General features: G+C 53.7%; 1 protein-coding gene and 1 long non-coding RNA gene across 4 annotated transcripts in view; one reads left to right on the forward strand and one right to left on the reverse strand.

Annotated features, from left to right (window-relative positions):
- Nucleotides 1–17632, forward strand: part of DNAJC5 (DnaJ heat shock protein family (Hsp40) member C5) — a 35776-nt gene extending 18144 nt beyond the window's left edge. Inside the window, exons 2-6 of one of the 3 annotated variants that reach the window (XR_005837000.1) lie at nt 10912–11029; nt 11744–11957; nt 12656–12827; nt 12909–12982; nt 13273–17632. Coding sequence is in view for 2 of the 3 variants with exons in the window: in XM_040638623.1 (XP_040494557.1) it covers nt 10923–11029; nt 11744–11957; nt 12656–12827; nt 13273–13376 (597 nt within the window). In the remaining variant the exon portion in view is untranslated. Of the gene's footprint in view, nt 1–399; nt 725–10911; nt 11030–11743; nt 11958–12655; nt 12828–12908; nt 12983–13272 lie in introns of those variants that run through there. The other 2 variants (XM_040638624.1, XM_040638623.1) reach the window with 2 other exon arrangements.
- LOC103660530 lies at nt 17370–22020 on the reverse strand. Its single transcript, XR_567812.2, has 2 exons — nt 21918–22020; nt 17370–17586 (listed from the first exon to the last, which is right to left on the reverse strand). It is a non-coding gene; the product is annotated as an uncharacterized LOC103660530 (long non-coding RNA).
- Nucleotides 22021–22130: the final 110 nt, after the last annotated feature.

Here is a 22130-nt window from a genome sequence, read left to right on the forward strand (position 1 = left end):
GTGTGGGAGGGGAATCTGCTTCTCTCCTTCTCCCTCTCTCTCCGCCCCTCCCCCCCAACCCCGGCTCCCCTGCGCACACATTCTCTCTCTCTCTCAAATAAATAAATCTTTAAAAACACAACAACAAAACTGTTCAAAGAAAAAAATGCCTTCACCTCTCACACATCTTTTCCAGTCATTTTTATGTGAACAAGAGGGCACCCTTGCTAGTGTCTGCCCTCTAATTGCTTCATGTTGCAATGGATTTCTTCGAATCATTCTGTCTTCATTGAAAATGTATATTCAGAACATTTCTTCTTTAACTTACCTGGAGGGTGTCTCTATCTTTGTTTTGTATTTGTACAGAGTTAATTTTGAGGAATAAAGAAAGTGTCATAGTAACTAGCCCTACGCTTGCTCACGGCCTGTAAACATAAGGGACCCTCTGCAAAGACCCAACTTCCTTAAATAATTCACAAGAGAGTCATTACTTGACCTCTGGGGCAGGGGTCGCACCTGCTTCGTAATTAAGTCAGATTTTATTGCAGCACCGCTGTGCCCATTCTTTTACACACTGTGCTTTCCTGCTTCAGAGGCAGAGCAAGAAACTGGGGACCCAGCCGTGGAGACCGTCTGGCCCACAAGACTGAAATATTTACTATCTTGCCCTTTAAAAAAAAGCTTGCCGACATCTGCTCTAGAGTAAACCACCCTTGGAAGAATAACACCACAGTAACCCTCAGAGGTAAGGGCTGTGCTGACTTCTGCTGTACCCAGACCCCCCCGTCTGGTGTATAAGTACTTGGGTTTGATACAGTTAAATTAGGCCTGCTGTCATTTCATTAAAATATAAAGGAGGTTAGTTTTTAACTCTCAGGTTTTTTTGTGATGTCAGAAAACTGCAAATGATTTGAAATTGTGTTGGGAGGGAGTCAATCTTACGAGGTTTGCTGGTTCTTGAAAAAATTTGGGATCGACTAGACTCTGGTTGACTGGACCCTACATCTTGGTCCCTTCGACTGGCTGTGGCCAGAACAGATGGACTCACCCACAAAAGAACAACTTTCTCTTGAGCTCTGATGAGAAGGGGCTCTGTAGCAGCTGTTGGAGACTCACTGGTTGCAAGAGGGAAGTTAGCCAGTGGGGATGAGCTCCAGACCCCTGGTTAAAGCGGCCTTGTTGGCTCTGTAGACTGGGGTTCTCAGTATCCCTGACAGCCCAACACGCTGGAAGTGCTTCGTAAAGCTGTCCTGGAAGTGACTCATGACAGGAACCTTCTAGGAAGGGCAGTCGTGTGTCTGGAAGAGGTCTTGTGGCGACTCATCTTCTTAGAATGACAACTTTGTAGATTTTATAAAAATGATACGGAACTTTATAAGAAGTTCAAACAATACACAAAAGCATAGAGAAGTGCATGGTAAAAGAAAAAAATCAAGTCATGGTATAGAAGTGGATGTTTTACAAGAAAATGTGTCAACCCCTCGTCCCTAGTTTTTCCCAGAAACAGCCAGATACTTACCTTCCAAAGATATTCGCATAGTCTTTGAAGTAGAAGCATTTGTTTCACTTTTCTCTGAATTTGGCATACCGAAGAATCAAGGAGACGCGAATGAAATTGCTGCCCCCTCAGGACCTGCAGACCCGCCCCCACCCCTAACAAGGGAGGCCATGGGTGGCGTCAGGCTTCCTGCGGACGGTGTGCGTAGGACTCCTACACTCTCTCCCCACTTGTGTCCTGACCTGCTTGCTGTGGGTCTGCAGTGTTTATATTCATCAGACTTGTGACCACAGCTCCCAGTGCTCTTCAGTCTTCTTGGATTTCTGTGGCCTCAGCACCTGCCCACGGACCCGTTACCCCTGGTTTCATTCTTGACTGCTGCCTTTCAGTTTATGTCTTCGCTGGCTGGGTGTTTCAACAGATCGTTTTTTTCTAGAAGCTCCTTGTTCCATAAGTTCTCGTGTCCGTGTGCATATTGGTCTGTGCCTCCATCTGCGGAGACCTTGCCTGATTAGAACGCTACTGGGTCAGAAATGCTAACGTTCTGTGCTGCTCGAGTAGTGAGGGAGAAAGCCGCCAGTCACAAGTGACTCCGGATGCTTTATAACTTCGTTTTTAACCTCTGGGTTTGAGGAGATACGATTTTTTTTTTTAAGATTTTATTTATTTATTCATGAGAGATAGAGAGGGAGAACTAAGACTCCCTGAAGCAGGGAGCCCGATGCGGGACTCGATCCCAGGACCCTGGGATCATGACCTGAGCCAAAGACAGACACTATTTGAGCCACCCAGGTGCCTCAGATATGGCTTTTTATTAAGCAAAACCTTATTAAGATAAGGTTTTTTATTAGCCTTTAAAAAACTTTGGATATTGGGGCACCTGGGTGGCTCAGTCGATTAAGCGTTTTTTGGCTCAGGTCATGATCTTGGGGGCCTGGGATCAAATCTCACATGGGGCTCCTTGCTCAGCTGGGACTCTGCTGCTCCCTCTGCTGCTGCTCCCCTGCTCGTGTGCGCACTCTCTCTCTCTAAAGTAAATAAATAAAATCTTTAAAAAAAAAAACGGAACTTTGGATATAGTTACTGGCAATCCATTGAAACTAAGAAAATTGATTCTAAATTAATTCTGTTGGTTTTTCTTAGGGTGGTTCTATCTGAGACTGGGAAATGCTTGACATTCAGTGCAGTAACATCTGTGAAATCTGGCGTACTACTGACTTTTAAGTAGTACTGGTGATTCATGATTTAAAATGTGGCAGTTGCACAGGGTGAAATTTTCTCTTTAGTCAAATTAAGTAGCTGACTACCGTTCGATGTCGTAACCATGCAAGCATATCTCAGATATGGCGGGCTTGGTTCCAGGAAGACTGCAGTAAAGCAAGTATCCCAATAGAGTGAGTCAAATGAATTTTTGGTTTCCCAGTGCATATAAAAATTATGTTTATGCTATACTGTTGTCTGGTAAGTCCGGAATAGCATTATGTGTAAAAAATATATATATACATACCTTAATTTAAAAATATTTTATTGCTAAAACAAAATGCTAACCATCATCTGAGCTTTTGAGTCAGAATCACTGATCCCAGATCAGCACGACAAACATACTAACAATGGAAACGTTTGAAATATTGCAAGAGGTGCCTGAGTGTGACGCAGAGACACAAAGTGAGTAAATGCCGTCGGAAAAGGGACTAGTGTGACACAAGGTTGCCAAGAGTCTTCAGTTTGTTGAAATAAAATAAAAGCATTATCTGGAAGGTAAGTATGAAGAGGTAGGACTGTAGTTGATTATTTTTACAGAACAGACAGAAAAGTATTAGTTACTGATGTTCTTCCGTGGATGGGGTCTAGAAGCCAGCTCTTCAGTAGACATTGGGTAACTGAGAATAAACACAAAGAAAGTACTTAGGGTAGTGATTTGACAGTGCTATGGTACTTACGTCGAAGACGAGCTGGAGAAGATACTTAGACCCGGACAGTTGGCTACAACGTCAGTAAAGACGCCTGCTTCTGACTGAGGGTTTCTTGGTCCACAGATGAAGAAGGAGACTCAGAGCACTGTGGGGCCTTGCCCCAGGTCACACAGCTGGAAACTTTCAGAGCTGGGCTTAGAGCCCTCACTTCCTGATTCCAAAACCCGTGATCTCGCTCTCTTGGATGGCAGTGAGACTTACTTTATTATCTGCCTCCAGCAACACCATCGTCCCTTAGGTTAGGGGCAGGGTGGTTTACCTGGTGTCTCTAGGCCAGAGGGCGATGCCCTTGGGTTTGGGTTCAAATCCTGACGTCACCTCTGTGCTCCCATCTCTGCATCTGTGATAACGACTGTCATAGAACCTGCCTGCTGAGGGGAGGGGAAGCCTGAGCCCCATGGACTGCCACACTCGAGGAACCCAGTCGGGTGGTCTTGGTGGGCTGTGGCGTGGAGGGCACCGGCCCATGCTGGCTCTCCAGTCTTGCACCCTCCTCCTTTCCGTTGTGAGCGTTAACCTTTGCGTTGTGTTGTCTTTGGGCACGGAGAGAGAAGTGGAACCCTGCCTACTGTAGGCGTGTGGAGGGGCTGGTCTTGTGTCTCCTGCCTTCATTTCTTTTTTTTTTTTTTTTTTTAAGATTTTATTTATTTATTAGAGAGCGCACAAGCAGGGGGAGCAGAGGGAGAGGGAGAAGCAGACTCCCCGCTGAGCAGGGAGCCCAGTGCAGGACTTGATCCCAGGACTCTGGGATCGTGACCTCAGCTGAAGGCAGACGCTTGACCGACTGAGCCCCCCACCCCCCCCACCCCTGTCTTGATTTCTTGTGCCACAGGCCCAGACGACACCAGTCTTTTTATCCCAGGTTTCCCTCTTTCCTCACCTCCTTCCTCATTCTGTTGAAGTATCCTCAGTTTTATTTTAGAAGGCAGAAGCACTGCTTTTCCCAGACTCCTGACCTTGCACTTGGTTGGTAATAGAATTCTAGGCTGAAAATCTTGTCATCTAGACTATGAAACTTTCTGTGTTGGGAAGTTCTCAGTCTTGACCAGGATGTTTAAGTGCCGCCCTGGTACTTGATGGCACTTTTCAGTTTGCACACTTGTGTTTTCTTTCAGCTCTGGTTTTGTTTTGTTTTGTTTTTAATGGACTTTTTCCTCTTGTTTGTCTGTATTCCCTACCTTTCACATTCCTGCTAGGCCAGTTTTCCTCTTATCTTCTCTGTGCTGGTTCTCTCCGAGCTCCTTCCTGAACTGTCACTTCTCTCGGCCTGGTGGCTTCCCCCACTTGGTCGTGTCGCCCTCCTGTGCTTACGTCACACTTTCCTGCTCAGACGGTGATTTCTGATCGTTCTGTTCTGTGCTCGCTCTCCTTCACAGTTTGCTTTTTGTCCACGGTTTCTTTTAATTTTATAGAAATAGTAGCCTTCAGCCTCTTGCCATTTGGGGCACCTGGGTGGCTCAGTTAGTGAAGCGTCTGCCTTTGGCTCAGGAGTCCTGCATCGGGCTCCCTGCTCTGCAGGGAGCCTGCTTTTCCCTCTGCCGCTCTCCCCCGCTTGTGCACGCTCTCTCTCTGACAAATAAAATCTTTTAAAAAAACAAAAACAAAAACCTTACAATTTTTCCTTTGGGGTCATCAGCTCTTCTTTTGTACTTTGTTTCCTACTTGATAAACTTTTTTTTTTTTAAGATTTTATTTATTTATTTGACGGAGAGAGAGAGAACAAGCAGGGGTAATGGCAAGCAGAGGGAGAAGCAGACTCCCGCTGACCAAGGAGCTTGATGAGGGACTCGATCCCAGGACCCTGGGATCATGACCTGGGATGAAGGCAGCTGATTAACCAACTGAGCCACCCAGGCGCCCCAAGACTTTTTTTTTTTTTTTTAGCAGCATTAGGGTTACATAAAAATTGGACAGAACTTATAGAGAATTCTCATGTATTCCCTTCCCTTCCACCATCCCCACGGTTTTCCGTTTCCCCCCCATAGCTTGTATTAGAGTGGTGCATTGTTAAAACTGTTGATCCAGTATGAATACATTTTTTTAAAGGTTTTGTTTATTCATTAGAGACAGAGAGAAACAGAGCATGAGCAGGGGAGTGGCAGACAGAGGGAGAAGCAGGCTCCCCGCTGAGCAGGAAGCCTGACAGGGAACTTGACCCCAGGACCCCGGGACCATGACCCAAGCCAAAGGCAGACGCTCAACTGACTGAGCCCCCCAGGCACCCAGGATTGATACATTATTAACCAAAGTCCACAGTTTACCTTAGCAGTCACTCTCCGTGTTGCACATTCTGTGGGATTTTGAGAAACATAATCACATGTATCTGCCACCGTAGTGTCCCAGAGGGTAGTTCATCCCCTCACAATCCCCTCTGCTCCTCCTCTTAATCCCTCCCTCCTCCAGCCTCTGGCCCCACCACTCCCTTTACTGTCCCTGGAGTTCTGCCTTCTCCAGAATGTCATAGAGCTGGGGTCACAGTGTGCAGCCTTTCCACGGCTCAGTAGCTCATTTCTTTCCAGCACTGAAGAATAGCCGCTGTGAGCCACTGTGAGCACTGAAGGACATCGTAGTTGCTGCTGAGTTTTGGTAATTATGAACACATTGACTTATTTTTAAGTAGTGTAGTCTGCGGTCACAGTAATAGATCATCAAATCAGTATTGAATTTAGGAATTAAGTCCATCCCCTCATTTTTCACATGGTTGACTTCGGGGCAGTATCTGCATGTGTGTGACGGGGTGGGTGCTGCAGGAGGCCTGTCGTGCTCCCTTCACAGAAGCAGACATAATGCGGAGATCGGAAGCCCTTTTTTAGGGGCATCACTGTATTTCCTGGAAAGGTGGTTTGTTTATTATTTTTCTGTTAACCTTAAGCAGCAGGAAATAGAATTTAGCTAGTTGCAACTTGTGGCAATGTGTCTTTTTGGAGAACCAGAGGGCAGACACACCTTTAGTGTGATTGATTGCTGAACTTGAAGTCAGCTGTGGCTTCTGGACCTGCTTCTCTGACTAATGCACGTCTGGGTTTCCCTTTGATCTTCTGGGAGGTGAAGGAATTGGGCTAGGACCTCACACCTCAGGTCTCTTTTCCCACTGCTTGCTTGCTTCTGGCTTTGCTAGATCTACCCTTTGTTGCTGGTAACAGTATGCTGTGTCATCTCTAGTTAAAGCTTCTTTTAATGGTCTAAACCAACCAGGTGACTTGAATTAGTCTAGTAATGAGCTGTTAATTGCAATTTTAATTAAGATGATTATAAATTCACACATAGTTGTAAGAAATCACCACACTTGACCTGGTTTTCCAATGGTGACATTTTGCCAAACCGTAGTTTACTACCCTAACCAGGATAGTGATGTTGATACAGTCTACCAGTCTTACTCAGATCTCCCCATCTTTACTGGTGCTTACTCGTGTGCTCGTGGTGACGTCTGTGTGGCGTTAGTAACCAGTGCGGTCCACCGCTGGACGCAAGATACTGGAATTCTCAGGACACAGGCCACCCCGTCCCACTCACCTCCCATCCTTGACCCCTGGCAACCAGCAATCTGTCTTCTGTTTTTAAAATTGTATCATTTCCAAAATCCCGTCATACAGTATGTAACCTTTTGGGATTGGCTTTTATCTGCTTGGTGCAGTTCCCTGCAGGTTAGTCCCAGTTACACGTCAGTGCTGGTTTTGCTCTGGCTTGTGAGTAGTATTACATTGTGCACGTCTGTACTGCGGTTCAAGGACATCTGCACTGACCCTAGTTTGGGGCGGATACAAATAAAGCTGCTATGAATGTCCTGTGTAGGTTTTTATGTGAATCGGTGTTTCCTTTTCTTCTGGATAAATCAGCCGGGAGCGGACATGCTGGGTCCTGCGGCAGGGGTGTGCCAGGTAGTTTTCCAGAGTCGCCTTGACCCTTGGAACCCGCCTCTCCTCTGCCCTCCACTTTCGGGCAACCTTGTATAGACGACTTTGCATTTGCTGGAGTTTCACATCTGGGACCCCTGCATTCTCTTTTAGGTCTAGCCCCTTTCACTCAGCAGCATGCTTGAAGCGTCGTCCACGGTGTGTGCGTGCCATGGTGGCTCATGCCCTTCCTGCGGACCAGTGGTCCACTCTGCAGGGAGACCCCTTTCTGTTTATCTATTCACCTGGCGATGGACATTTGGGTTGTTTCCAGATGTTGGCTGTTGTGAGTAAAGCCGCTGTGAACGTGAGTGTGTGCGTGTTTGTGTAGACACGTATTTCCAGCTCATGCAGGTAAACACTGTACTTCGCAGAGGAGCTGCTGGGTCGTATGGTGAGTGTATGTTTTCTAAAGGGTTGTACCGTGTCCCATTTTCAGTGTTAAGGAGAGTTCATGCTGCTCACACCCTTGCTAACACTTGGTATATGGCCCATCTCTTCAGTACAAGCCGTTCTGGTAGGTACGTGGCAGTACCTCGTTTTATCCTGCATCTCGACTAATGACGAACATCTTTGTATGTACTGTTGACCCTCTGTTACTGTGGCTATATGTGCCTTTTGTACTGCCACACAAATTTCGAAATCGTTTTCTCAATTTCTGCAAAAAAGCCTGCTGGGCTTAAAGTTGAGACTGTGTCGAACGTACATCAGCCTGGGAGATCGACAGTCTCGGCCTTCTAACCCACGAGCGCGGTAAAGCCCCGCTTTTCAAGGTCTTCTGTTTCCCTTGGCAATGTGCAGCTCCCAGTGTAGGGTCTTGTATGTCTTCTGTTAAATGTTATTCCTCAGGAATTCATGGGTTTGGATGCTGCTGTAAATGAAACCTGTATGTGATAATATTTTCCAGTTGTTTACTGCTCTCAAAAATATAGTTGTTTTAAACATTTATATCCTGTGACCTTGCTCAATTCACTTATTAGTTGTAGTTGGTTTTTTGTTTAGTTGTTTTTGTTTGTTTTTTTGTCAATCCCTTAGGATTTTCTGTATAAACAACCAAGTCATCTGTGAATAGGGACGGTTTAATGTCTTTTTGATTTTTTTTTTCTGTTGCAGTGTTCAGGGTCCTAGAACTGGTGAGAGCAAGCATCCCTGTCACGTTCTGATTTAAGGGAAAACCGGTATTTCACTACTAAGCATATCAGCTGTAGGTTTTTGGTTCGAGGTCCTTTATCAGACCGAGGAAGTTCCCTTCTGTTCCCAATATACTGAGAATTTTTTAAATCATGAACTAGTGTTGGACTCGCTGCGTGCTTTGACGAGTCTTTGAGGTCATCATGTGGGCTATCTCATTTGTTCTATAATATCTGGACCACAGTGGTTTGTTTTGAAATGTTAAATCAGGCTTGCCTTCTTGGGATAATTTCTACTCAATTAGATTCAATTTGCTAATATTTTGTTAAGGATTTTTTTTTTTTTAAGATTTTATTTATTTATTTGACACAGAGAGAGACAGCCAGCGAGAGAGGGAACACAAGCAGGGGGAGTGGGAGAGGAAGAAGCAGGCTCCCAGCGGAGGAGCCTGATGTGGGGCTCGATCCCAGGACCCTGGGATCACGTCCTGAGCCGAAGGCAGACGCTTAATGACTGAGCCACCCAGGCGCCCCACATTTTGTTAAGGATTTTTATGTCTGTGTTTGTGACAGATTTTTTTGGTAATGTCTTCGTGACGTTGTGCGGGCCTTCAAAAACAGGAAAAGTTCCCTCCTTCTCTGTTTTTGAAAAAGTTTGTCTAAGATGGATGTCTTTCTTCCTTGGATATTTGGTAGAAAAATCATCAAGGCCTGGAACTTTGTTTGTGGGAATGTTTTCAATTACAGATTCGGTTGTATTAATGCATTTAGGACTATTCAGATTTTCTAGTTCATCCTGTGTTAATTTGGGTAAATTGTATTTTTCAAGATATTTATCTGTTTCATCTAATTTCGTGGCATAAAGTTGTCCATAATTTTCTCTATCATCTTTTTTGTGCCTGTAGGGGTCCGTAGTGATGACCCCTCTTTTTTTCCTTCCCCGTGTCACTGATTTCTGTTCTTTTTTTTCCTTTGGTCAGCTGTTGATCAATTCCGTTGTTGTTTTCAAAGAGCCAGCTTTTGGTTTTGTTAAATTTCTCTATCATTTATCTGTTTTTTATTTTGTGATTTCTGCTCTTTATTATTTCCTTCCTTCCTTCCATTTCCTTTGGGTCTGTCCTGCTGCTTCCTGTGTTATGAACTTGAATCTTAGGTCTTGGCTAATTTGTTATATTTTATTATTCAATTCAAAATAACTTTTCTTGTGATTTCTTCTTTGAGTTATACGTTATTTTAGCAGCGTGTTGGATGATGTTAAATACTTGAGGTTTTTGAAACGCCTGGGTGGCTCATTCGGTGACTTTAGCTCAGGTCATGATCTCAGGGTCCTGAGATCGAGTTCCGCATCAGGTTCTGTGCTCCGGAGGGAGTCTGCTTCTCTCTCTCCCTCTGCCCCTCCCCCAGCCCATGCTCTCTCTCTCTCTCTCTCTCTCTCTCTCAAATAAATAAAATCTAAAAAAAAAAAAAACCACCCAAAAAACAGGGGCACCTGTGTGGCCCAGTTGTTAAGTGTCTGCCTTCGGCTCAGGTCATGATCCCAGGGTCCTGGAATCAAGTCCTCCATCAGGCTCCCTGCTCAGCGGGAAGCCTGCTTCTCCCTCTCCCACTCCCCCTGCTTGTGTTCCCTCTCTTGCTGTCTCTCTCTGTCAAATAAATAAATAAAATCTTAAAACCAAACACATTCTATTAAAAAAATACTTGAGGTTTTCTTAGGTATCTTACTGTTGGGTTTCTAACTTATTCTGCTAAAGTCGGGGAGCACACTGTGCATGACTTCAGCCCATTAAATTTATTGAAATTTAAAGTCTAACACGTGGCATGTCTTGGTGATTTTTAAAAAAACTGTTCATGGGTGTTGGGTGTCCCATATGTATCAGTTAGGTCACGGTGGTAGGTAGTGTTTTTCTTGTTTTGTTGTTGTCGTGTGTCCATTCTGTCTGTTCCGGGGGGGTGGGTGCTAAGATTTTTACAGCTGTGGCTTGTCCGTCTCTCATTCTCTCAGCACTTGGGTTACAGTGTTTTGAGGCTCTGTCTTTAAAGTGTGTAGTTGGGTCTTGAGTTTTTCTCCATTCTGACAACCTCTTCTTTTTATTCGACCTCTTAGTCTAAAGATCATTTCCCTTTTTCTTTTAGCTTTTTAGCTGCACTTCTTTGGATTTTTTATTTCGAGGCTGCTCTGGAGACGACAATAAGCACAGTTTTTAGTCTGCGTGCTAGGGCGGTGCTCTAGCACTCCGTGGGTGCGGTTGCAGACTGAGCCTCTGCTCCCCACACCCCTTCTGTTATAGTCGGATGTGTTGTCTGTGGCCCTCATGCCCCCCCCCCCAGTGCTGTTGTGACTGCTTGCCCAAAACAGTCGTATGGAATCAGGTCCTCCAGCTCCGCACGTGGAATCCTTATTGATACTTTTTGATGTTTTCTTCGTGTTTTTCTTGTAGATTAGCCTACCATGGCCGACCAGAGACAGCGCTCGCTCTCCACCTCTGGGGAATCACTCTACCATGTTCTGGGGCTGGACAAGAACGCAACCTCAGATGACATTAAAAAGTCCTATCGGTAGGAGGGCCTTGTACCTTGTGTGCTTTGATCTGCGTTTACCAGGACCCACTGCGGGTGTTTCCCGGCTGACTCCATACGTAACTGGGAACCCTTAGGTCCATCTTTGTGTGCGGACTGTGTTCCCTTATAGCTTAAAATTCTTGGCAACAAAAATGTAACACTTTGTAGACAGTACACACTGTCTGCCCTGGACCTGCCCGTTCCCCTCGGGTCTGAGCCTGCTCAGCAGATGGGCCTTTACTCCTTTCCACGGCTCCTCCCCGTAGCCTTCGGATGGAGCTGTCGACCCCTGCCCTTCAAGCCGCCCTCCTTCGTGTCCCTCCCCCTGTGTACTTCTCACACCAGGAGAGAAGAGGCCTCTTGCAGCCCTTGCTCATCACTGTATTTGGCAAAGCGTGCAGTTAGCCTGCGAGGACACTAGAGGTCAGCAGTAGGGTTTGCCTCTGAGCTGTTGAGAGAGGGGTGGGTTGCGGGCCGTGCCGCAGCCGCTGCCTCCCGGGTAGCCCTCGCGTGGGGGGGACTCACTCGTCAGGCCAGGTCAGAGCCAGGTTTGCCCCGAGACAGCTGCAGAGGGTTCTTCTGACTCCGACATTCTCGAACTCTGTGCAGAGTTGGGAAATGACATGTGATGGAGAAGTGCTTCCTGCACGGGGCCCTCCCTCTCACAGATGAAAGTAGAATGAGGGACAAAGAAATGGTTTTGATTTGCAGGAAACTTGCCTTGAAATATCACCCTGACAAGAACCCTGATAACCCAGAGGCTGCAGACAAGTTTAAGGAGATCAACAACGCCCACGCCATCCTGACGGACGCCACAAAAAGAAACATCTACGACAAGTACGGCTCGCTGGGGCTCTACGTGGCCGAGCAGTTCGGGGAGGAGAACGTGAACACCTACTTCGTGCTCTCCAGTTGGTGGGCCAAGGTGAGGGGAGCAGGCGGCCCCGCGCCAGCTCCGGGTGCCCCAGGAGAGCCTCCTGCCTGGTAGGGCTTTGGGTCTTCCAGGGTCAGGGCATTTGGTCCAAGTGCTCTGTGCTCCTGAGACACGGTTTCCAGGCGTATGGAAGCCTTTTCCCTCCTCGTGTGTCAGTGCGGGGCCCAGCCTCTGCCGCCGGCTGCACGTCGCTGGCTCGGTAGCCCGTGTGCAGCCAGCCCAGCACCGAGCCAGCCATGTCACTTTGCTCTCCTGAATCACTGTACGATCTTAAACAGATCGGAAGGGAGCTGTTCCATCACGTTGTGGGTAGATGTTTTTGTCATTATGAGGGAAGACTTGTTTGAAATCTGGCTCGAGACACTTTAGACGTATCATTTATTCTATTTTTGAACATTTACCCTTGTCCTCAGTTTACCCCAAGCACGTGTCGTCGCAGGCGCCGGGCGGCCGGTGTGCGCGGTGAACCCGGCAGCCCTCCCGCCTATGTCTGTAGTCCCTTTTCTTGGAGCGAGTGAGCTCTGTCCCTCTGTCTTCCTGCTCCCAGATCTGCAGAGGGTCTCTTGGCCCGACAGACCATCCCCCCCCACCCCCCGCTGCGGCCCCCTGGGAGCAGCCTTGGGCTGGGCGTGGGGTGGGGGGGTGGTCCTGGAAGCCCCGCGGCCAGCGCCCCTCTGCTCCCCGCGCAGGCCCTGTTCGTCGTGTGTGGGCTGCTGACCTGCTGCTACTGCTGCTGCTGTCTGTGCTGCTGCTTCAACTGCTGCTGTGGGCGCTGCAAGCCCCGGGCGCCTGCGGGCGAGGACGCCGACTTCTACGTGTCCCCCGAGGACCTGGAGGCGCAGCTGCAGTCCGATGAGCGGGGTGAGTGCCGGCCCAGGGCCACGCGGGCGCGGGGCGGGTCAGGGCGGGTCCTGAACCCTGTCGACCTGTCTTGTCAAACAGGAGGGCACTGACACTGTGCGGGAGTGTTTGTGGTGGCGGCTGGGACTGTTGAGGTGTGAACGTGGACACTTGAGGTAAAAGCAGACGCAGAGGGCCGTCCCTACCCGCGAACTGAAGCGGCCACAGTTCCGCGGGACCAAGCAGGTGGGGAGGGACCGAGGGCTGGTGGCGACCTGAGGAGACTGAGGAAGGTTGTGCCGGGGGAAGGTCCGCAGATAGCCTCTCCCCGCCGACCTCTGACCCCGGTGCAGCGGCCAGGCGACGGAGCATGGACGGTGTTGCTGGGGGCCACACGTGCGCTCCTGAGGCCCGATGGCACGGCCGCCGCCCTCACACGACGAGCATGTGTGTGCTTGCTTTGCAGAGGCCACAGACACGCCAATCGTCATACAGCCAGCGTCCGCCACAGAGACCACCCAGCTGACGGCCGACTCCCACCCCAGCTACCACACCGACGGGTTCAACTAAGTGCAGGAGCAGCCGCGGTAGAGGGCAGCGCGGCAGCCGGCCACTTCACCCTTAGAATCATGGACTGTAGTCACAGAGATGGGGAGGAGGGCAGCCGCCGGCCCACCGGGGCCCTTCCCACCTCTGTGCCCGCCCACCCGCCCGCCCCCACCACGTGAAGTGCGTCGCATGCAGTATTTAAAGCAGTTTAGCTACGGTCTTCTTCTTCTTTTTCTGTTTTCTCCTTTTTTAATAGCATGTATGGGGTTACGTTCCATGTCTGTCTGTGTTGTGGGCGTGCCACGGCGTGACCGCGTTACCAGACAGTGGAGCCGCCTCGGGGCTTTCAGTTCGCTGTGCCGACCGCGGCTGCGTGGTACCCCCCAGCCAGGCAGGCTGGGCTGGGAGGGGTGGCTCCTTTCCCCTGTGCTGGTGGGGGCCGGAAGCAGGTGCTGCCTGGCGGGAGCTCTGGATCTGATCCCCCCCCGCCCCCATGCTTGCCAGCTGCGTGGGCACAGGCAGAGGCTCTGGACGCATTGCTGGGAAGGAGCCGGTGTGTCCTCCCTTTGCCCGGTCCCGTCAACTTTTCCGTGGTGTTTGTGCGGGTCTGTTTACCTTGGTTGCTTGGCCTTGTGGCAGGGTTTTTTCCATGGGTAAGTTTGTTGTGGAAAGTGTGGGAGGCTCTGCTGACCCCAAGACCACGTTTTCTACCTGGGTGCAGTCTCGGTCTCCTTGTCACATGGTCCTTTGAGCGTGTTCCCTCGCCAGGCTGTGGGAGGTGTATCTTCCATGCTCCCACACTGTCTCCCGGCCACGAGCTGGATTGATGGGGCCACATTCCTCCACCTCCTCTCCCCTTTGGCCACCCTCTACATTCCTTCAGGCCCACCTGGCCTTGTGGTCCTTTCTGGACCTCTTAAGAACCACAAGCGGTAGCAGTGACCCGGTTTGTTGTTGTCAGAGGGGCCGACAGTCCAGGTTGCTGGTGGAGCATGGCTGAGCAGCCCTGGGAAGCACACGTGGGGAGCACAGCCCTCTTCTCTGTGCTTCCCAGAGCTCCTAGCCACCCCACTGCCCTTCACCTGTTCCCTTCAGTCACCGTCGATGGTTCAGGCAGAGCTAGAGACGCCAGGTCCCTGGAGGAAGGACCAGCCGGACCAAGGGCGCAGCCTGCTGCCCTTGGCTTGTGGGCCAGCAGCCTGACCGTGGAGCCCCCGCTCACTCACCGTTGTCTTGAGCAGCGCCTTCTGCGAGCTGTTGGAAGTCAGTCTTTCTTGTCTGTGTCCCAGAACTCGTGGGTGGTGCCCCTGCTGCCGGGGACAAGGAAACGGCTTACGATGTGCCTGTGCCGGCCCAGAGTTCACAGTGGCCTCCACACCCCCAGCAGCACTGGACGTGGTGTGGCTCCCTGCTGGACCCGCACTGGTCACTGGAGACCCGAGTGGTTTCTGAAGAACGAACCTGAGGGCTGCTGCTGAGTGTGTCCTGCGTGTCCGGCAGATGAAAAGCAAGGAGGACGATGTCGGCTCTGACGCGCACTGTTTCCAGCACCGCCTCTCCCCAGCCCGCCCGCCCGCTGGGCCTCGGCCCTTGTCTCCCACCCACAGCTCTGCCGAGAGCAGGTGCTTGTTGACCCGAGAGGGGCTGAAGGGACAGCAGTGTCCGTGCAGAACGTGGACAGGCTCCGAGCGCAGTGCTGGGTGTGGCCGGCTCTGGTGGAACGGCTCCCAGGTCCTTGGGCAGGTTTTTGGTTCCCCCCCTTTCGTTTTTGTTTTTGTTCATTAAAATGATCATGAACACATTCAGTGAGAGGGAAGATATGCACTATGCTCTTAAATTAGAAATAATTTGCTAAAATCAGACGTCATGAAAGATAAGAAGTTCGCTACGCCACCCTGGGAAGAGGTAAGAGCGCAGAGCCGTCTTCTGTACCAGCCCCAACAGCAGCAAGGACACAGCCTTTGTGACGTTTCTGAAAATAACTTTCGGAGCTGTTTTTCGCTGGCATGGCCAAGATCCAAGTTCAAAGCTTGGACTTCAGGTACCAAGGCTCCCCCTGCGGGGCCACTGCAGCTCTGTGGTCAGGAACCCTCAAGGCCCAGCACACGAGTGTGAGCGAGTCCTCGACGGGACCTTGACAGAAACAGGCTCCGCAGGGGACCAGGGTGTGGGGAGAGGGGCAGGTCTGGAAGGGTGTTGAACCCAGGCTCCTGTAGAATTTGTAAAAACGAAATAAATCATGACAGTGATGTTAACCCTTAAGATGGTGGTTGATTGCCTAAGGCCCAGGGACCCCAGGAACCAGACAGGCCCAGAACTCTCCCTGCCTGGCCCTGAAGGCATTTCCACCTGGTGACTCAGAAGCGGATCCCGTTCCGAAGTCGGCTGTGCTCCCTGTCAGCCCCAGTTGCATTTCCCTTTTTCTTGAGTGGTCTGTGTATTTCCCTGGTGAGCAGAGTTGCTGAGTGTGGAGGGGCGCCCTGTTCACTGGTCACGTGGGGGCGACCCTCTGCTTGGGGTCTCACTCTGGGGCTGCCCGGAGCCAGGGCCATGTGTGGCCAGGGAGTGCTGGGCCAATGCAGGCTGAAGCCCGTGCCATGTCGCAGAGTGCAGGGCTCGCCCCGGGAGGGCCCCAGAGCAGCCAGTGGCCAGCAGGAAGCATGGGAGGGCCCTGTGAGGTGGCTGCTGGTGGCTGCTGGCCTGTACATTTCTGTTCCAGCTCAGTGATGTGGTTGGTCTTCTCGTCTTCCCTTTGGCTTTCTTCTACTTTCAAACTGCTTTAGATATTACTGCTCAGTGTGTGTGAGCCTTCCTAGTTCCCCGGTCAGTGCCGCAGGGGAAGAAGCTGCAGTGTGCTGTGCTTAGAGCAGGTGGCCTTTCCACACTCTTGGCCACCCAGCGTGGCCACGGGGCTCCTGCTTGGGGAAAGGCCGTTTCGGGACTGTCGCCATGCGTTCTGAGTGCAGGTGGGCCGATCGGGTGAGCTTGTGCTGGAGGAGTGCCCACTGGTGCAACTGGCGGTCTGGGGAGATGCGCGGCCTCCCGGCACCCGGTCCTTGAGGTGAGACCGCCAGCAAGTGGGGTGGGCGCTGGCACGCAGGCAGAGCTCGGGGACCTGCCCCGTCCTTCCCTGGCTTTCAGCATATCCCACCAGAGGGATGGGTGTGAGGATGGAGAGAGCAGCTGATCTCATTGCTTTCTCAACATGCTGAGAGCTGAGCCCGTGTGACACAGGACCGCCCTGTTCTGGTTATTTTGGTTGTGAACCCTCCTGTGGAATCGGCAAAAGCTACATTCTTACTGTCCGTACGAGCACGGTTGGCAGTGTCCGTGCTGTAGGTGTGGGCAGTGCGTGTATCTCTGTGTGTACATATGTGTATATGTGTATATATCACGCAGCAGGTGTGACCGCTGCTACCCAGCGGCCACAGCGAGTACAAGAGAGTCGGCTCCAAAACGCCCTTGGGTTTCTTGGTGAGTCGGGTCGAGAACAGGGTCTCGGCAGCAAGCTCCTTTGCCGGGTGTACAGAAGTAAACAGCGGGCCGGTTGTGTGCCTGGGATCGGTGTGGACGGCCAGCGGGGGTGCCTGCGTGCACTGCGGTGGCCTCCTCCTGCCAGCGGCATCTTCTCCCGGGGAGGGTGCCAGGGCTACCGAGGGGTGACTGTCACAGGTGCCACACCCGTCCCTGGGGGCCCACCTGTCATGCTCACCTGACCCCCAGGTGAGTGCCCTTTTGCAACATCTAGGTGGCTGGAAACCCTTCCCTCCCTTGTCACATTAAAACCAATTTTCTGAGCATCAGATACAATCAGTGACAAAGGGCATTCTAAAGGGGGCTCTGTCCTGACCGCAGGTCTGCCTTGGGGGAGGGGTCCACTGGGAAGGAGCAGGGACCACACAACGCCATCCTCCAGGAAGGGGCTGGGCTCAGGGTCCTCCAGGCGGTACCTTCTGGTAGATTTTGTTTCCCTAGAAAATGGAACAATGTTTCAAGCTAAGTGAGGGGACGCAGTTTACACTGAAATATATATATTGTTTTAAAATACTAAATGCATATGCATGGCAAGCAACTGTCCGTGCGCTGGTTTCTGGTTTCGTCCTGTTGCTGGAATCCCACAGCGCTAGGTGGGTGTACCTCTGACCCCGACTCCCATGTGCACCCCTGAGGGCCCGGCTGGAGGGTTAGGGTGGTCCGCGGTGATCTCCGTCTCGTACGTCTGAATGTTGACCTTAAGATAAAGATAACTGTTGTAAAATAAATGTTTTCACTGCAAACCAGGCATGTGTCTCATCAGTGACCCCCGCAGAGTCCTTCTCTGGGGGAGTCGTGCATGGAGGGGCAGGGGTCTCATTCCCGCCTGCCTGGCCCAAGTGTGGACAAATGCCCCTGCGTGGTTCTGTTTTCACCTCCTTTGTCTAAATACCGCAAACGGAGTGAAGAAAGGGTCCTCTAAGCCCAGGGTGGCTTGGACTGTGGGTTCTGCAGCCCTCCCGGGCCATGCCCTTGCTTCCACTCTCCCTCCTGCCCACCTCGCTGACTGTCGTTAACGCCTCGGAACCACGCCCACCACCCACACCAAAGGGGCATCACCGGCTCTCGTCCTGTCACAACGTAAGACGGCCGGGCTGCAGGGGTCTGGCACAGCATGCTGGCCTGGGCCTGAGCCCTCGGCTGATAGCACAAGGTAGGCGAAGGGTGACAGCAGAGTCCCCTGGGGGGGTGGCCCTCACACCTGGGCTTGTCCCACTGCCTGCTCCACCCAGGGCATCAGTGTGGGCACACTCGGCCAGGATGCGACTGTCACGTCTGCCTGGGTCACACCCGTGCCAGCGGCGAGCCGGGGCTGCATCCGGGGCTGGGAGGGCCAGATGAGAGGGTGGTCATGACTCCCAGGGGTTCTGAGAGAGCGGAGTAGGGCCAGGTGGGGCACTCTGCGGGTCACAGCCTGGGGTTTCTGGCCCCACGGAAACCACTTCCAGGCCTCTCTTTTCTCTTCCCTGAGATAAATGTCTAGTTGGACTCTTGCAGGAAATGCCGTCTCTGCCTCAGGGCATGTGTGTCCCTGGAGGTTCTGCACGCATTGGGTGGGTGGGGTCCTGTCCGTAGGCGGGGCCTGACCTGAGACTTGGTCCCAGGGACCCTGGCCTCAGGTGGGGGGAGGCCACCCGGACTCAGGAGGCCCCGTGGGTGTGACCATGTGCCAACCCCAGGTGCCACCCTCTACACCCTTTCAGCAACAGTCCCTCTCATGCCTGGGATCCCCTGGGGTCAAGGTGCTGGGTCTTCTGCTCCCTCAACTGAACTCAGGGCAAGGCAGAAACTGTGAAAAAATAAAGCAGCATAAAAACACTAAGAATGATGCAACAGGCACCTTGAAAGCAACCCCTCATCTAGGACGCGGTGAAGTCTGTGACTTGGACTTTCCATGAAGGACAGAATGGCTGACGCTGAAGACCTTCGCGTCTCTCCCCCACCCGGTGTCCCCTCCAGCGGCCGCCACCAGCCTGTCGCCGTCCGCATCCAGATGTATTTCATTCCTGATTTCATTGATTTCTGAAGCTTTGCACTGTACTGGGCCGGGGTGAGTTTGGGTTCAGCCTGGGCTTTCCAGCAGCCGACCGGCCGAGGTGCAGTCCATGCCCCAGGCGGGACAGCACACGTCCTGGGGCCGAAGGGCAGGTGCTTGCCGGCCCCGGTGGCTGAGGACACGGCTTTTCAGGTCTTAGCTGCTGACCAGAGCGGGCGGCGGAGGGGCGTCCCCGGGCACCATCGCCGGGCACGCGCGCCCCAGACCGCCCCCGGCGGCTGCGCTGCCCCAGCGGGAGGCCCGTCGCCGCCCCACCCAGACCTCCCGCGTTGTTCTCTGCGGGACTCTCACAGCGACTAGGAACGAGCGCCAAGCCTTAACGATGGGACCTCGCTCCTCCCCCCCGACCCAGGGCCGCGACACCTGTGCCCTGATCTAGGGGACCGCGGGCCACGGGCAGGGGGCTGGGTAGCACTTCAGGGAGATTCCCAGAGTCCGCGCCCCCGCGGCCAGTCTCGGAACTCCGGGCTCCTGACGGAGGTCGTGGTCGCCGTGTGCCGACGGGGGTCCTAGTGCGCGGCCCCCTCCCTCTCCCCACCGCCCGCGAGGAGCGCGACCAGGGAACCGCGGGCCACCGCGAGCCACGCGGGGCAGGTGTTGGGGCGCGGAAGGCGTGGACACCGAGAGAGCTGGGGGGCCTGCCCGCCGCCCGACCCCGTCACCATTTGCAACCACCTACGACAGAAACTGGAGGGGGCGTGCGGGGCGCAGCGGGGGCAGGGGTCTGGGGACCCAGGGCCCCAAGGCCATGCGCGGACTCCGTCTGGCTCCACACGGCCGCGGCAGCCACTCGACGAGAGCCCCTCGTGCAGCCCCGAGGGCCAGGGGCGCCGAGACCAGCGCGGGCAGGACGCGGGGGACGGGCCGCCGGGTCTGGAGGGGTCCCCAGCCCTGCGCCGGAGGGGAAGGCCCCGGCGGAAAGGACCCTCCAAGTCGCGGACACCAGGCTCTCTCCTGCTTCAGAGGGGCCCCCTGCTCCTACTCAGACCCTGCTCAGCACCCCAGCTCCCCCGCCCTCTGCGCACAACTCCGGGGGGTCTCCGAGGGCGCTCGCCCCCACGCGGGCCCTCTCCGTCCGGGCCCGGACACGTGGTGCCCGGGCGGGCCGGGTTGGGGTCGGGGCGCTCCCTCCGCGGCTCTGCCTGCTCCTTGACTGGGGGGCGCAGTGGGGGGCGCAGCGGGGGCGGGGAGGCCCGGGAGGGGCGGGGCCGGCGCTAGCTCCACCCCGGCCACGCGACGCCGGGGCGGTTCTTGGGCCCCCGCTGCAAGCGGGGTGGTGACCAGAGGAGTCCAAGCACCGGCGCCCCAAGCCAGGCCCACCCACCTGCAAGCCGACCCCGGATGTGCCGCTCCTGAAGTCGGTGTAGCTCCCACCCCAGCCCTTCCTCTGGCCCCAGCCTGTGGCCGTCAAGGAATGGGTCCCCGTGCGCCTCCGTGTGCGAATTACCCCCTTCTTGCTCTTCTAACCCAAGCCCATCCCACATCCACCCGCTCACCACTGCCCTTTGCACCTCTGAATCTCCTGCTCAGACCAGCCCCCAGCTCAACCTTGCTGAGCCTCGAAGTCCCCGGCTTCTGTGTGGTTTCCGGCCGCCTCCCGCCCTCTTCCAAGGATTCCCCCTGGAGCACTTGGGGCTCAGGAATGCAGGCAGGGCATCTTCCAGGATGCGTCCGACTCCGGGCGCCCGCTGAGGCCCCAGACCCTACTGAAGACAGCCTGCAGGACCTGTTCCACTCAGTGTGACAACCACATGTGCCCAGTGCTGGGTCTGGGGCCCCATCTCGCGGCAGCCCCCCCGCCCCCGTTTCCAGCTTCCCTTCCTGCCTCGTAGGATCCGTTGCTGGGGAAGGGGTAGCACCTCGCGGGCTGACAAACCTGAGATTGACCCTGGAGACACCATTCTCAGGCTGGACAGTCCTGGAGGCGCTGCCCAAGGACCGCGGCACGGCCCTCTGCAGGCCTATGTGTCATGGGCTTCTGGACTAGGGTACAGGGTGGGCTCCAGGTCTGCACCCCACCCACCTCTCCCCTACGGAGCCCTGAGGATGTGTCCAGGCTGTAGCTCCATCCCCCCAGCTCCCCTCAACTTCTCCCCCAGGTGCCTGCCCTGCCCTTCCCCCCAGCTTCTGCTGAGCCCCAGAGGAGCCCAGATGCCCAGAAAGGCAGCCCCAAGGCCACCTGGCTCCCAGCCCCCCGTCAGTCCGCCAGAGAGTTTCCTAGGGATGGGCTCGTCCACCCCTGGAGGGCGACGCCCTAGCCTTCTCCCCAGACTGGATCCCTTGATGTGTCCAGTAGCTGCGCTGAGTGTTACCCCAGGAGAGTCTTGGATCTCGGCTCTGGTCCTATCTCTGGGACTAGGAGGTTCCCAGGGGCTGGAGGGATTACCCCTTCCTTTCGCTGGTACCCTGAACACCCTCTCCCAGTACTGCTTGGAAAGTGACCCATTTCTACCACCGCCACAGGGGCCTGGCCGGAAACTGGCTCAGAAGTCCCCAGCCTATGGCCTAGCCTCCCCAAGTTGGATGAGCAGACCACAGCCTGAGGGGGCAGGTCCTCTGGTTCAGGCCTCCTGCCTCCCGATCCCGCCCTGGGCCCCCAGCTGTCCTCCCCCAGGGGCCGGTGGCTGAGTTGGGTGGGGGCAGCTGGGCCGTTTCCTTTCAGCTGCATCTGTGCACCGCGGCCCGTGAGATGCGTGTGCGTGTGTGGGTTGAGTTTATTCTCAGGGAGCTGGTCAGCCCCCAGCTGGAATAAGGGAGGCCTCCAAGGAATGATGACCTAGCCTCTCCCTGGCCTCTCCTTAACTGTTTGCCCTGTTCCTTATCTGGGAAGACCTGACTTGACAGAAAGACAACTTCCCAGCCTCAGGGCCCCCGCACCCCTCCTAAGCAGGGCCCGGCCGGGTTCCCAGCACACAACACAAGAATGACAGAGTGAGTGGGGGCTCTGGAACATGGGAGAGGGGTCCACTCACCAGCTTGGGCAGAAGTCCCTCCTGCTGACCTTTGGGCCCTGTGTTCATTCTCTGCCCCTGGTGTCTGGCCACCCCTTTGGACAAGCCTCCTGCCTTTATCTGCCTGCCCTTGGCCTGGCCCCCACCCAGTGACTTCCTGTCCCCGCCCCCACAACAAGCTTTTCCATGACATGGCCTTTGGGGAGGGCGGGGGACCAAGGAGACAAGGAGGGC

This window comes from Ursus maritimus, unplaced genomic scaffold (genome assembly GCF_017311325.1).
Source record: "Ursus maritimus isolate PB19 unplaced genomic scaffold, ASM1731132v1 scaffold_22, whole genome shotgun sequence".
NCBI classification, from domain to species: domain Eukaryota; kingdom Metazoa; phylum Chordata; class Mammalia; order Carnivora; family Ursidae; genus Ursus; species Ursus maritimus.